At 40.2% G+C, this 16,642-nt stretch overlaps 1 protein-coding gene across 1 annotated transcript; it reads left to right on the forward strand.

The window, feature by feature from the left end:
• Positions 1 to 10,595, forward strand: LOC311122865 (protein lin-28 homolog A-like; the record flags this gene model as incomplete). The annotated part of the gene is made up of 4 exons (XM_084158112.1): positions 1 to 31; positions 968 to 1,143; positions 8,264 to 8,442; positions 10,373 to 10,595. The coding sequence occupies 4 exons, from the start codon at positions 1 to 3 to the stop codon at positions 10,593 to 10,595; spliced, it is 609 nt and encodes a 202-aa protein (XP_084014238.1).
• Between the last annotated feature and the right edge of the window lie 6,047 nt (positions 10,596 to 16,642).

The raw sequence follows: 16,642 nt of genomic DNA on the forward strand, positions 1-16,642 counted from the left end.
ATGGGCTCTTATTCCGAACAGCAGTTTACAGGTAGATCGGTCATCAGTGTTTAGATAAGGAACGTTCTCCGAAAGCAACAACACACTTTTGCCTGAGAATGTTGTTGTAATTATTTATTGTTCGATTTGGGACCTACAATCTCTTTTCATGGAAGAATGGTTTTCAGTGCTTGCTTAGAAGTTTTGGGATAAATTATGACTATAGGTGATACATGTTGCTTTATACTTTTCATTGGTAACTGAATCTTCAAGTTGAATATTATCTATATATTTTTTCTTCAAATATTCAAATATATTGTGTTCTCGGTTCTTGTGGCTCCTCGTGGGATGAAAAGGCAAACTTTTATTAGGCTACATTATCAGAGTCAATCCCATACGTGCTTGGGAATTATTTAGGCCTGTATTGTGTAAATCAACAAGTTAAAATCTATAATATTACAATGGTTGATACATTTAAAACGTGTATATTTATTCAAATTATTAATTTTGACGATATTATTTCGATTAGCCTATATTTAGTACGCATATTATTATTTATAATGATGCATCATTATTATCGTCTTGTTATGTATAATTAGGCTATTATGATTATTATGATTAGACCTATTATTCTTATTATTATCACCATTAGCATATACGTTTCCATTTCAAAACAACTTGAAAAAGAGTCCGTCTAATATACCAGCTTTTTGAGAAAAAATAAGTATATTCGTATGGATAATATATCGACATTGTTTCGAATATCAACATTGTTTACACCCATGTGTTCCTAGCTTGCTGCGCTGCTCTCGAGCTCTTTACCATTAAGCAACCAATTAAATGCCTTCTTCATGTCGAACCAAAGAACTGACGCTGAAAAATATCAGAGTAAGAGCCTCCCCAACTCGTTTGCCTGCCACAAGACATGCCATATTTGAAACATCTATATTTTCTAAACTGACTGAGTGACATTATTTTCTCTCGAAAGGGGGCTGTGCAAAGACCGAAGAGGAGGAAACCACGGGCTCCGAGGAGGATCTGGGTTCGTCTCGTGGCAGCGGCGTGTGTAAATGGTTCAACGTCCGGATGGGTTTCGGGTTCCTGTCCATGACCAACCGAGATATGACACCGCTGGAGGAGACTGTCGATGTATTCGTTCATCAGGTGAGGTCTATTGTGGGACTGGGACTCGAAGAGTGTGGTGTTGATGTTCGTCAAGGCCTGTCTCGAGCTCAAAACAGGTCCGAGGGGTTCTCTTGGCGCGTTTTTTGTGCAAGTGTATGTCTTAAATTTATCAACAATGTAAATATCCCACTTTTGTGATGTTTTCGTTAAGGTAGTTAATTATTCGTTTCCCTCCGTGATTGTGCATTTTAGGCATTTTAATTCATCGATCATGCAATTATATAGGCCTATCGATAATTGTTTATAGTGCTTGAAAAAACACTTTCCTGCACTCATTCAAAACGAATTTATAGTTTATATGTTTTCATAGCTTATATGTTGGGCAAGAGGCAATATTACTTTTAATCTCTTTTAAACATTTGACAACATTATCTTGAAATAGTCAGCTGATTCTAGTTTGAGCATTGACTAAAATAGGTAGGTCTATTTTTCAGCAGTGCATTTGGTTAATGTTATTCTTACAGACTGAACAACTCTTATTAGGCCTACATTCGTTTATTACTCAGTTATAACTTATTATGTAGATAATATTACCAAATCGAAACAAGCATGATAAATAAAGTCAAGTAGCTTTAAAAACTAAAAACAAGATTTTGTTTATCTTATGTTCAGATGATATGCCATCAATGCTATAACTGGAATCAGAGGCCCATCATCTTTATAGCCTGCATGATAAACTTAATGTTGTTGTCAAGAAGTGACATGTAAAATAACCTCTCTAAAGTAAGATATAAGCCAGCCAAGAACAAAAGTACTTGGTTAATTGATCAGTTGTTGCATCTGATTAGGCTTCTGATTAGGTGTTGGTTCTCTTGGCGCCTTTAGAAAATTTGGTAGCCTTTAGATAAATGTATTATCATATTGCTCTAAAACTAGCTAATGAATGAAACATTTACAGACAAAAATATAACATTTTCATGGTAATAGATTGTTTGTATTTGGTGTTTTAATAAACCTACCAGAAAATGAAATGTATTGAATGTGAATATTGGTTTTGAAATACCAACGGATGCGTTCAATATTTAAAAAAAATATTGACACATTTTTTCCACACAATCTTTTAAATACTTCAGAGTCACATTTATTTCCAAAAGTTTTACAAAGGCAGATAATGAATGACAGGAAATGTTGGGGGAATAAGTGTTTTGTAAAATGTCGGAATTAGGAGTCATGTACAGTATAGCCAAGTTAGTAAAGCCGGAGGGAAAATCTAGTTGTTGTTTCCAATGGAACGCTAAGCATCCTAAAGGACAGCCTAATGACTCCAGGGTTGTTTTGACAAATGAACCTGGAGATTATCAACAGGCCTGAGTACCATAATGTCCAATGCTGTCATCTCCACCGTCCTTCCTGAGTTAAGGTAGAGGTCTGAGCTACTTCAAGGTAGAGTTTGGGCATGACATTTAATACATGCTAAACAGGGGAGATTGATTTACATGGGGAATTGGTCTGAAAGTGCTAATATTAGCAAATGGACATAAAAGGAGCAGACAGAGAGACAGGGGTTAGTCTAAGCAGAGATAACAAGGCTCATTCCTCTTAGTCCCCATCAAACCCTGCTTCCTGTTATAAAGTCCTTCAAACATCAGGGGAGTTGGCCTCTTATGTGGCAGCCCACCCACCCCAGACTAGCCATACCCTGACTCCTACCTACCCCAGACTAGCCATACCCTGACTCCCACCCACCCAGCCCCTCTGCCCGTAGCCCCAACCTATCCATCCACCCTCCCCAGCCATCCACCCCCAGCCCTCTGCCCTCTGTAAACCTGGGGGCTAAAGACCAAAGTCCTCTCCTCAAATTTCTCTGCTCCATGTTCCTGTACATTGCTTAATCTAAGGAAGAAAACAAGTGATTCACCCATAAAAAGGTTATCAAACACCCACATTACCAGTCCCCTAATCCACCTCTGCCCTCATACAGGCCTGTAGGGGCTGCTGGACAATGGCTGCTACTGTCAATGTAACAGAGAGGAAATCCTGATGGCTGTGATCTTGTATTGTGATCTTGTACTATCTGTGAATAATCTGGCTAATCTGTGAATGAAGAGTGTGTGGTGGTAAGGTTGTGTGTGTGTATGTGTGTGTGTGTGTGTGTGGGGGGGGGGGGGTATAAGTGTGTGTGTGTTGGGTGTGTGAGAGAGAATGAGCTTGACAGAAACTGAGAGAGAAAGAGAGAGTTTGAGACCTGTGTTCATTCACAAGAAAGCAGTCGAGAGAGGGAGAGGTGGGGTGGGGGTGATTGAAGGAGGAGAGGTCAGGGGGGTCAGGGGATAGTTCCGGCCCATTCACCTCCTGACGGGGGTTGGGACTGGAGGAAGGAATGCTGAAGGTTGTCAGGCCATCATGACCTGGATTCCTTTCCCACCATTATCACTTCAAACCCCCCAGAAGAGAGACGGGTGTCTGGGTTAAGACTGATGACATGCAAGGGCCACAAACTGACCCTCCACATCACAGCCCTCTCACCATCAAATGCTGCTCCACAACATTTTAAGATTGGCTTGGGGAAAAAATCTATGAGCATAGTATAATCTGGGAAACCAGCCCAGTATCATAGAATAGACGTAACATAGTAAATGTAAATCCGGGACACTCAAATTAGGATAATATGTTACGTTTGGTATACGTTTGGGGGGCAGGTAGCTTAGTGGTTAAGAGCGTTGTGCCAGTAACCGAAAGGTCGCTGGTTCTAATCCCCGAGTCGACTAGGTGAAAAATCTGTCGATGTGCACTTGAGCAAGGCACTTAACCCTAATTGCTCATGTAAGTCGCTCTGGATAAGAGCGTCTGCTAAATGACTAAAAATGTAAATGTAAATGGTATTGTTACAGAAGGCAGAAGGTTACTGAAGGCAAAAACAGAGCATTTCATATTATTCTTTACGTAAATCCGAGACACTCCATTTAGTATGATATGTTACGTTTCGTATGGTACAGTTGAAGTCAGAAGTTTACATACACTTAGATTGGAGTCATTAAAACTTGTTTTTCATCCAATCCACAAATGTCTTGTTAACAAGCTATAGTTTTGGCAAGTTGGTTAGGACATCTACTTTGTGCATGACACAAGTAATTTTTCCAACAATTGTTTACAGACAGATTATTTCACTTATAATTCACTGTATCACAATTCCAGTGGGTCAGAAATGTACATACACTAAGTTGACTGTGCCTTTAAACAGCTTGGAAAATTCCAGAAAATAATGTCATGGCTTTAGAAGCGTATGATAGGCTAATTGACATAATTTGAGTCAATTGGAGGTGTAGCTGTGGATGTATTTCAAGGCCTACCTTCAAACTCAGTGCCTCTTTGCTTGACATCATGGGAAAATCAAAATAAATCAGCCAAGACCTCAGAAAACAAAATGTAGACCCCCATAAGTCTGGTTCATCCTTGGGAGCAATTTCCAAATGGCTGAAGGTACCACGTTCATCTGTACAAACAATAGTATGCAAGTATAAACACCATGGGACCACGCATCTGTCATACCGCTCTGGAAGGAGACGCGTTCTGTCTCCTAGAGATGAATATACTTTGGTGCGAAAAGTGCAAATCAATCCCAGAACAACAGCAAAGGACCTTGTGAAGATGCTGGAGGAAACAGGTACAAAAGTATCTATATCCACAGTAAAACAAGTCCTATATCGACATAACCTGAAAGGCCGCTCAGCAAGGAAGAAGCCACTGCTCCAAAACTGCCATAAAGAAGCCAGACTACGGTTTGCAACTGCACATGGGGACAAAGATCGTACTTTTTGGAGAAATGTCCTCTGGTCAAAAATAGAACTGTTTCGCCATAATGACCATCGTTATGTTTGGAGGAAAAAGGGGGAGCTTGTAAGCCGAAGAAGACCATCCCAACCGTGAAGCACGGGGGTGGCAGCATCATGCTGTGAGGGTGCTTTGCTGCAGGAGGGACTGGTGCACTTCACAAAATAGATGGCATCATGAGGAAGGAAAATTATTTGGACATATTGAAGCAACATCTCAAGACATCAGTCAGGAAGTTAAAGCTTGGTCGCAAATGGGTCTTCCAAATGGACAATGACCCCAAGCATACTTCCAAAGTTGTGGCAAAATGGCTTAAGGACAACAAAATCAATGTATTGGAGTGGCCATCACAAAGCCCTGACCTCAATCCTATAGAACATTTGTGGGGCAGAACTGAAAAAGCGTGTGCGAGCAAGGAGGCCTACAAACCTGACTCAGTTACACCAGCTCTGTCAGGAGGAATGGGCCAAAATTCACACAACTTATTGTGGGAAGCTTGTGGAAGGCTACCCGAAACGTTTGACCCAAGTTAAACAATTTAAAGGCAATGCTACCAAATACTAATTGAGTGTATGTAAACTTCTGACCCACTGGGAATGTGATGAAATAAATAAAAGGTGAAAGAAATCATTCTCTCTACTATTATTCTGACATTTCACATTCTTAAAATAAAGTGGTGATCCTAACTGACCTAAGTCAGGAATTGTGAAAAACTGAGTTTAAATGTATTTGGCTAAGGTGTATGTAAACTTCCGACTTCAACTGTATGTATTAATTTGTGGATGTCCATCATCCATTTCGTATGATATGTTACAAATGACAATTTGAATGCTATGTTATGGATTTGCAAAACATACAATATCTTATGAATTTGCTAAACGTATGATATGTTATGAAGTCCAATTTGTTGTGGCTAACGTTAGCTAGGTGGCTAACGCTAACATTTGCTAGCTGGCTAACGTTAGCTAGGTTAGGGGTTAAGGTTAGGGTTAAGGTTAGGAGTTAGGGCCTCCCGAGTGGCGCAGCGGTCTAAAGCACTGCAGTGCTTGAGGCATCACTACAGATCCGGGTTCGATCCCGGGCTGTGTTGCAGCCGGCCACGACCGGGAGACCCATGAGGCAACACACAGCATCATCCTGGTTACGGGAGGTTTTGCCCGGCCGGGATGTCCTTGTCCCATCGCGCTCTAGCGACTCCTGTGGCGGGCTGGGCGCATGCACGCTGGCAAGGTCGCCAGTTGTACGGTGTTTCCTCCGACACATTGGTGTGGCTGGCTTCTGGGTTAAGCGAGCAGTGCGGCTTGGCAGGGTCGTGTTTTGGAGGAGGCATGTCTCTCGACCTTCGCCTCTCCCGACTCCGTACGGAAGTTGCAGCGATGGGACAAGACTGTAACTACCAATTGGATATCACGAAATTGGGGAGAAAAAGGGTTAAAACGTCTAGAAACCCAAAGGTTGCGTGTTCGAAATCTCATCACGCACAACTTTAGGATTTTAGCTAATTAGCAACTTTTCAACTACTTAGCATGTTAGCTAACCCTTCCCCTAACCCTAACCCTAACCCCAACCCTAACCTTAACTCTTTTAGCTAACCCTTCCCCTAACCTTAACCCTTTAACCTAACTCCTAACCCTAACCTTAACCCCTAACCTAGCTAACGTTAGCCACAACAAATTGGACTTCATAACATATCATACATTTTGCAAATTCGTAAAATATTGTACTTTTGGAAATTCATAACATATTGTACGTTTTGCAAATTCGTCACATCATACGAATTGTAATTCGTAACATATCATACGAAATGGATGATGGACATCCACAAATGAATACATACCATACGAAACATAACATCATACTACATTTACGTAAAGAATAATACGAAATGCTCTGAGACCAGGTTGGCGAAACAGATCAGTGTTACATTCTGTGTCTCTGGAAGGTCTTGAACAAGGCATGATTCTTCACCTTGAGCTCTTTAGTCTTATCCATTTGGAACACTCAATGGTATCAAATTAGTGTCATACCTACCGCTGTTCAGGCAACTTGACAAAGCACATGAAGAAGATAGAACTAGGTGGCCATGTAATCCAAGCTTCCCTTTCCAGGGCCCCTGGACTAAGGGTGACAATGGCAAGGAAATGTCTTTCTCAAGGTGGACACATACATTCTTGAAACCATTATTTATGTGCCTTTTGGGCAGCTATCCCAAGAATGCACACCTCCCCCCTCCTCCCTAATTTTCCCAGCATCCTTAGCAGTGGTCAGTCTGGGACTTGACCAGGTGGAGTTCTTTTGGAGAGTCTATTGGCTGCTGTGTGTGGTGGTGGAGAGGAAGGGGAGGGGGGGTTGAAGTTTGGAATGCTGTGACTAGCTTGGGGGATGGGGTAACACTGTCCACGCACACACACACACACACACACACACATTCTGAAGGGGGAGGGGTGTAGTAAGCAAGCAGTTATTGATGTTTTAACAGGGCTGTCAATGGGACTGGAATCTGGATTGGCTGAGGGCTGAGGTTAGAATCTGGATTGGCTGAGGTTGGCCCCTGAGAGTGCGTGAGAGGGCCTGGATGTTTCCATTGATGTATTAAAACCTATGCAGAACGCTGATGTATGCATGTATGACCCCAATTAAGGAACAGTTCTTAGCTGTAATCACCTCAGAAGACAACATGTGAAGGGGACCAGCTATATGCACAAACAATGGCAGAGTAACATTCATAAAAAATAAAAATAAAATAAAAATAACATTTCAAGTCTTTTTGTCTCTGCTTCCTGACCAGGCTGGGAATTGGGCTGGGAAACAAATTCACACTCTGTAGCCACAGGAAGTGCATCCTATCTGGCCTCAGAACTGTTCTCCACAGTTCTTCACAGGCTTAGAACCGTTTTCATATCTTCTCAACAGTTCCCTGGCCAAAGAACCTTTCTCCAACCCTGACTACTCATTCCCCATTCCCTCACAGAGTAAGCTCCCGCTCTACCCTCACCTAGAACAGTTCTCATGCCGTTCTAAACCATTCCTCGACCACACTCATGCTCCCTCTCAACCTTCACAGAGCAAGCTGGACATGGAGGGCTTCTGGCCTTAGAACAGTTTCCTAACCCTGATCCCTAACCATCCAATCCACCTCTCAACCTACACAGAGCAAGCTGCACATGGAGGGCTTCTGGCCTTAGAACAGTTTCCTAACCCTGATCCCTAACCATCCAATCCACCTCTCAACCTACACAGAGCAAGCTGCACATGGAGGGCTTCTGGCCTTAGAACAGTTTCCTAACCCTGATCCCTAACCATCCAATCCACCTCTCAACCTACACAGAGCAAGCTGCACATGGAGGGCTTCCGTAGCCTGAAGGAGGGCGAGGCGGTGGAGTTTACCTTCAAGAAGTCGTCTAAAGGCCTAGAGTCTGTTATGGTGACGGGGCCAGGGGGAGCACAGTGTGTGGGCTGTGAGAAGACACCCAAGGGGCAACAGAAACGACGCTCCAAGGGGGACAGGTGAGACAGTTATTTAAATGGCACATAGCCTAACCATGCATCTCTAGATATCCCCACTCACTCAAAATAATTCCATGATATGGAAACACTGTAACACTCTGCTTATACTATTAAATATGAAGATCGCTGCAATATTAACAATGAGCTTATCTGTAGCATGGTTGTTAACAAATCCTCTGAGGGTGTTGAACATATCTGGTATCATCATCATGAAAGTTGGCAAGTTTACCGTTTTAGCTACAATGGTCTGACATCAAACTGATTTATTTATCCTCTTTGGTGGAAATTCAGGACCTAGTTATGCGAGCATAAATTGAACTTTATTCCCTTTTTATGCATGGGGAAAATACCAGTGCCAGCAAGGTACGCGTTTGGGGTGGAGATCAAAGAAATGGAGGTGTGGCGGAGGTGTGTCTACAGACACACTGTATTCTGACCTTGATTTAATTCCCTAATAATTCCACCACCTTTACGTGCGAGGAAACCATGAATAAGGTCAAGCGTACCTGCCGGTTCCAAGTAGAAAAAGCATTAATATATTTTCTGATAGAAATAACAGCATTCTCCATACACTGTAATTCAACCTGCAGGGATTCAATAAAAAGGCAAAGAGTCCTCTCTAGAATGGTTTAATCATACAGTATGCCCCGACTTTTCCTGTTTCCTTCAACTAGTAGGCTATAGCCTATGCTATTATTAGCCACTATCGGTAGGGATGGTAAGTAAACCAAGAGTGTGCAAAGCTGTCATCAAGGCAAAGGGTGGCTATTTGAAGAATCTCAAATATGAAATATATTTTTGGGGTTACTACATGATTACATATGTGTTATTTCATAGTTTTGATGTCCTCACTATTATTCTACAATGTAGAAAATAGTAAAAATAAAGAAATAACCTTGAATGAGTAGGTGTGTCCAAACTTTTGACTGGTAGTGAATATATAGACTGTGCAACTCACTTTATTTATTTTTATAGCTTGCAGTTCATTCGCTGTTAGTCAACACCTCTACACTAAGTGATGTTCTCTGGGTGTGCTCCAGCTCCAGCTTTTTATTAGCCTATTGAGTCTTATGACATCAGACACCACATAGATGTGAGTGTATCTAACACTGTCTCTGTCTCTCTCGCCGACTCACAAACATAACAGTGGGATGCAGAAGTAAAGAGGAAAAAGGATCCTATTCATTTAAACTCACTGACTCTCAAACACAAAAGTGGGAATAGGGGATGCAGAAAAGGGAAAAGGATCAATTTAATTGATACCAGATGTAGGTGCCCTGAGAGAGGTCATAGATCATGGCTGCCATGGCAACAGTGGGGTGTGTTGTGTAAATGAGGTGGGGGAAAGGCTAGGGGTCAGGGGTTAGAGGTCAGGGTGCAGTATTGAAACAAAGAGCCCCCTCTACTCTCCTCTCCCACCCTGGTGCCCACACTGATCAATAATCAACGGCGCCATAGGAGAGGAGAGGGTGTGTGTATGGTAGGGGGTTGGGACTCAGAGGCAAAGGGCAGAGGACAGAGGAAGGAGGGAAGTGGTAGTAAGCTTGGGGAGGCTCTGATGCTCCAGGGCTTCATCTGCATTGGAGTTAATGCAATCACAAAATCCCCCATTGTTACTATAATCACAACATCTACTGATTTGAGATTGTGTGAAATGTATGTGTTGAGGCATTGGTTATAATGCACTATACACCTCCTAAAATGATCACACACAAGTATGCAGTAAATAAACTATGCATACATAAGAGGCAGTCATACTAATAATGCTGATACTTTCTCAAAATTTACTTAATCTTATCATAGATTAAATCTGAGGAAATTAAACAATCTGAAACTAAATGTGGGAGAACACTGCCCTCTGGTGGAATAATATGTTAACTGTCTGAAATCATTGTATTAGTGTGAGTCCCCTTCTCCCATTGTGTTCTAGATGCTACAACTGTGGAGGACCTGACCACCATGCCAAAGAATGCCAGCTACCTCCTCAGCCCAAGAAGTGTCATTTCTGCCAGAGCATCAGCCACATGGTGGCCAACTGTCCAATCAAAGCACAGCAGTCCTTCCCTGGCTCTCAGGGAATAGCATCATCATTGAGGGATGAGAAAGAGGAGCAGAGCCACGCCCCCTTGCTCCAGAGGGAGAGCACTGAATGATCCATTCAGGGATTCAGCCAATCACAAGGTTTCATTGTAATGCTGCTTTTGGAACTACATCAGGCTGTCTTTATTCATCGAACTAACAGCAAGAAAATGGTAAATTTATTGATGCGATAGTTGAGATTGAGAGTTAGCTCTGTGTTTTAATGCACAGAGAGACACATCTATCCACCTTCTTTGCAACTCAAATACTTTAAAGTAATTCCTTTTCTGTCTATGAAGTTATTATTTCTGCATTAGATACTGAAATAATCTAAACTCACTGTGTTTACAAACTGCAATAAGCCTTGTATTGTCAGTTTTTACCACTGTACGTATGTGCACTGTTAATTTTATTTCCCCTGCTGCAGCTAAATCAGAGCTAGCCTATGTTGATTTTACTGGAGATGATCGTGAGTGTTTTCCCCAAAACCTTTTGTTAGAAAAAGGTAAAGAAAATACAATCATACAAGTGAATGTACAGAAATAGATTATTTCTTGTCTTTCTGCTTATTGAAATCTTCTTTGGGTATTATAAGTCATTGTGCATTTCTTCGGCCAAGTGAATGTTTTAACCCTTTCTGCTCTATGAATGTTGGTACACCATGGTTGCCGATAGGACTGTGTACAATACAGCTTGTCATATGTGCCATAGCCTGTTCATTTGTCTCATGGGTAGTTGGATGTTGCCTCCTCCCATGCATTTTACAAAGCTTTGACTCAAGGCTAAATGCGAGACCAGCGTTGATTGTATGACAGACTGTGTCTTTCTGTCTGTCCCATAGCTTTTACTATGGATGTAGACATGGCTTTCTAACATATTATACATATTAGGGGTGTTCTCATACCCTTCCCAATACATTACCTGTTTATCATTGTCTCGTTGAACTTGGAAACTATTTAGAAAAAATGTGCTTTCTTGGATGGAGCTGAGTGTTCTTTCTTTTCTTCAAGGACATATTTTCAGGATTGAGTGCAATGATAAAGGGACTCAAGTGTTGAATAAGATGGTTATAAGTTTAGTCTTCATTCCTCGTATACAGGAGTGGCTGGAATACTGTACACCACTTAAATGTATATAGATATTGTTATCTTTTTTATATTTATTATTTATTCATTGTCTTAACTCTCTAAACCTCTCTAATTGATACAGTATCACAATTTCTAGCTCATTTCTGTTTAAACTGAAACTGGCGTTGGTTGTAGGCTCTTGAGAGCTTCATGGTCGTATTTAGCAAACGATTATGCTTTACTTTTCAGTGTCTCTTTCAATGGGCTTCATTTTCAGTTGACTTCGTAATATATTGTGCGTAAACCATTGCAACAATACTCTGCACTAATCATGTGTAGGAGTATGGGCATTTCTTAGAGATACTTAATTGCTCATTGATCCTTATGACTGCAACTAGGGTTTAGTTTCTCTGAAATCCTCATGTTGAACTCAGGGAAACCCCTTTAAAGACGAGCTACTTTGGAAGGAGTGGTAAAGTGTTTTATGTGTGTACCTATAGCCTGGGTTGCCGGAAAACCCATGCAGAACATTGATTGCCAAAAGATCCAAAAGGGCAATGCACTATTTACACTTTGCTATGACGTTACTGTAGTAAAGCTAGCTATATTTCATGTTATATCCTAGTATTGCTCTCTTTTTCTGACTTAATTGGTGATCAAGTTGTAAGACAGTGTAGGTATTAGAGAATAATTCTATTTCCTTAGTTACTTCTGTGGTCTCTCTCTGGAAGTGGCACACAACCAGTCTGAAGCACCAAACCATCTACCTCCCCACTTTCGGCGGTTATTGTAAATATTCAGCTTCGTCACAATATTAATATAATGTTGTTTATTCCCGTGTTTACTTTGCATGGTAGTCAGTCAGTAGTTAGAATATAGTAGACTCGCCGCTCCATGTAGGGACTACAGAATGGCCGCCTTTGTAGACAAAGCATTTTGATGACCAGGGTTGGACTGGCCATCTGGCATTTCAGGCAAATGCCAGATGGGCTGGTCCATTTTTAGCCCAGTGGGCCTGTCTAACTTGGGGTTTTTGGGCAGAATTATCATTATCTGGCTAATAATGGGCGCCTTGAGGGAGAAAATGGGCCGGTGTGGGGGATCAAGAAAAATAAATGACCTTGTTGATGACCTTTCAAGAGCTTGTGTTGATGGGCTATGACATTTGCCATTTTATGTCACACACAGTCATATGGGTTTGAGCCTAGTATTTTATCCCTTCATCTATTTAGGCTGTAAAGTCCAGACAATGGGTCTAATCTTTTTATTTTATTTAGAGTGGGTTGTGTTTTTTTAATTAAAATGTTCTTACTATATGAGAACAAGACAGAAATGCCTTGTCAAGAATCTATACAAGTCTACCTCAGGATGTTTTTGAAAATTGACAATGACAGATTTTTTTGAATCAAGATGGATTTGTCCATTACTTTTGTGAGATTGTTTTGAATGATTTATTTTGCGTGAATGATTTATTTGTTTCAGTTTGCAATGCGATGTGTTCTACCTCCCACAGAAATGCTGTTGAATGATTGTTTACTGTTTTTATTTTTTGTGACTAAGCATTGTCTGCACCAATACATCACAGACATTTTTGTATTATTCTATGCATTGATATACTTTTGTGTATGTATAACATGATAATACTGAACTCAAAGCCAGAGGGGTATATTGTTCGAAAGAGTGACTGTATGTAGGTGACAACAGCGCCTCTTGAACAAATCACCTTATCTATACTTACCAGGACAGACAAACGCCCTAACAACTTCAAGCAACCTCAATGAACCTCTGATATCTCTGTTATGTTTATGCAGACGTGTGACACTATGCCTACTTAAATACCAAAGCGTCAAATATAATCATATTCAGCATAGGCTGTGGGAAGAATACCATGACTTACTGTCAGAAACGCATTTGTTTAACTTTGTTACAAATATACCTCTGATCTTTTGATACATTGTAATGTGTTTGTGCAGGTTAATCTTTTGCATATGTTTCTTTCTTATATGAGTTGAAAGTATGGTTAAAAATATTCAGAATCATTCCTCACAAAATTAATACCCACCTTTTTTCCCTTATCTATTCTTTCTTGTCACTATCTCAATTAGGCCTATATGTCAGTATTCAATTCAGAAAGTATTCACACCTGTTTACTTTTTGTGCATTTAGTGTTACAGCCTGAATTTAAAATGGATTAAATTGAGATTTTGTGTCACTGGCCTACACAAAATACCCCATAATGTCAAAGTGGAATTATGTTTTTAGAAATGTTTACAAATTAATTAGAAATCAAAAGCTAAAATGTATTGAGTCAATAAGTATTCAAACCCTTTCTTATGGAAAGCCTAAATAAGTTCAGCAGTAAAAATGTGCTTAACAAGTCAAATAATAAGTTGCATGGACTCACTCTGTGTGCAATAATAGTGTTTAACATGATTTTGAATGACTACCTCATCTCTGTACCCCACACGTACAATTATCTGTAAGGTCCCTCAGTTGAGCAGTGAATTTCAAACACAGATTCAAACACAAAGACCGGGAAGGTTTTCCAATGCCTCGCAAAGAATGGCAGCTATTGGTAGATGAAAAAAAGAAAAGAAAAAGAAGACATTGAATATCCCTTTGAGCATGGTGAAGTTATTAATTACACTTTGGATGGTATATCAATACACTCAGTTACTACAAAGACACAGGCGTCCTTCCTAACTAAGTTGCCAGAGAGGAAGGAAACCACTCAGGTATTTCACCACGAGGCCAATGGTGACTTTAAAACAGTTACAGGGTTTAATGGCTGTTATAGGATAAAACTGAGAATGCATCAACAACATTGTAGTTACTCCACAATACTAACCTAAATGACAGAGTGAAAAGAAGGAAGCCAAAACATGCATCCTGTTTGCATTAAGGCACTAAAGTAAAACTGCAAAAAATGTGGCAAAGAAATGAACTTTATGTCCTGAATACAAAGCGTCATGTTTGGGGCAAATCCAACACATCACGGAGTACCACTCTTAATATTATCAAGCATGGTGGTGGCTACATCATGTTATGGGTATGCTTGTAATCTGCAAGGGAGTTTTTAAAAATAAAAATAAACAGAATAGAGCTAAGCACAGGCAAAATCCTAGAGGAAAACCTGGTTCAGTCTGCTTTCCAACAGACACTGGGAGAAAAATGCATATTTCAGCAGGACAATAATCTAAAACACAAGGCCAAATATACACTGGAGTTGCTTACCAAGACAACATTTAATGTTCCTGAGTGGCCTAGTTACAATCTATGGCAAGACTTGAAAATGGCTGTCTAGCAATGAAAACAACCAACTTGACAGAGCTTGAAGTATAAAAAAAAAAAGAATGTGCAAATATTGTACAATCCAGGTATGCAAAGCTCTTAGAGACTTAACCAGAAAGAACCACAGCTGTAATCACTGCCTAAGGTGATTCTAACATGTATTGACTCAGTGGTGTGAATACTTAAGTAAATTATATATTTCTGTCTTTAATTTTCAATAAATTTGCAAAGAAATTGTAAAAACATGTTTTCACTTTGTCATTATGGGGTATTGTGTGTAGATGGATGAGAAAAAACATATATTTAATCAATTTTGAATTCAGGCTGTAACACAAAATGTGAATAAGCCAAGGGGTATGAATACTTTCTGAAGGCACTGTATGACGTACAAAACAAACAGTAGGCCTCATATTGTGTGTTACTTGATTTCTCTGCATTGCTGTTTATTAGACCAAATAATGTAGCTATGTTGACTGTTTTCACCAACCACAGAATGTGGTACAGTAGACCTATAGCTCACTTTGACAAATCATGTACCAAGCTGTATTACAAACTGAGTTGCGAACAAGACATAGTAGTGTTGACACGTGCATCATTGACTCGCCTGTTAATAAACATATATCAATATGATACACGGTGGTGGGTTTGTCTCTTTTCAGGCCTACATCACATCATCCTTCTGTTATTCTCTAATTTAACCTACAATTACTGACACACTGAACATGTGATGCAATGCTGGGCCTATATTTGATTAATGGGTTGGTAGTCTAGTGCCTAGAGACTTTAAAGTTGTTTTACCAAGTAACAAAAAAACCTTTCAAGAGACAATGTTTATAATAACCGGTTTATGAATACTTTGTTGCAACATTGTGCACCTCTTCTTGTACATCATGGTGCTGTCCTTTTAAGAGCATGCTCCAAACAGGTACTGTGATAGGGGAGTTACATTTTCTGCAACCATTTTGATCAAGATAAAATACATATTCTAGTTCTTTGTTGATACTGCCTACTATATAAAATGATGGCTGAGATAAATGTAGCTTTCAGTGCGTCAATTCATTCAAGATCATTGACTTATCGTCTGTGTTGTGTCAACTGTAATGTTACATCCTGCAAACTAAATGTGTCATTCAGGGGGGTTTCCGGAAGAACAATACCATTTTACAAACATGAAATGTCACGATAACTTAAGATGGTGATACAAAAATTAGAAAAATTAGAATTTAATATTTTTTTCAAGACAACCTATTTCTTTGATGTCATTAAGATGTTGTTACTATCCTCATCAGAAACCACTCACCCCGGTCAATGTCGGCGAAAGAAGGTTGCCACATTTAAAAATGTATTCAAAATGTATTTTATTCCTCGTTTTACTGGTGTAATGAAGCTTTTCGGTAGAATATGGGAGGAAGTTTCCAGCGCAAGAATCCATGGGCATGGTAAAACACAGGAGGTTGGTGGCACCTTAATTGGGGAGGACAGGCTCGTGATAACGGCTGGAGCGGAATTGTGGAATGGTATCAAATACATGGTTTCCATTTTTTTTATGCCATTCCGTTTGCTCCGTTCCAGACATTATTATGAGCCGTCCTCCCCTCAGCAGCCTCCACTGATAAAACTATGCAATGAACGGGGGAACAATTATTTCCCATTTCAGCTAGATAGAGGCTTGCATAAAAGGCTCAACAACAAAAAAAAGTGAAAGGAAGGGGGCAGTATTTCCCACGACTGCTGCTGTAGAGCACCCTGGCTGTGTTGTTTTG

The sequence above is a fragment of the Coregonus lavaretus genome (genome assembly GCF_964263955.1).
Source record: "Coregonus lavaretus genome assembly, chromosome: 3".
Taxonomy (NCBI): domain Eukaryota; kingdom Metazoa; phylum Chordata; class Actinopteri; order Salmoniformes; family Salmonidae; genus Coregonus; species Coregonus lavaretus.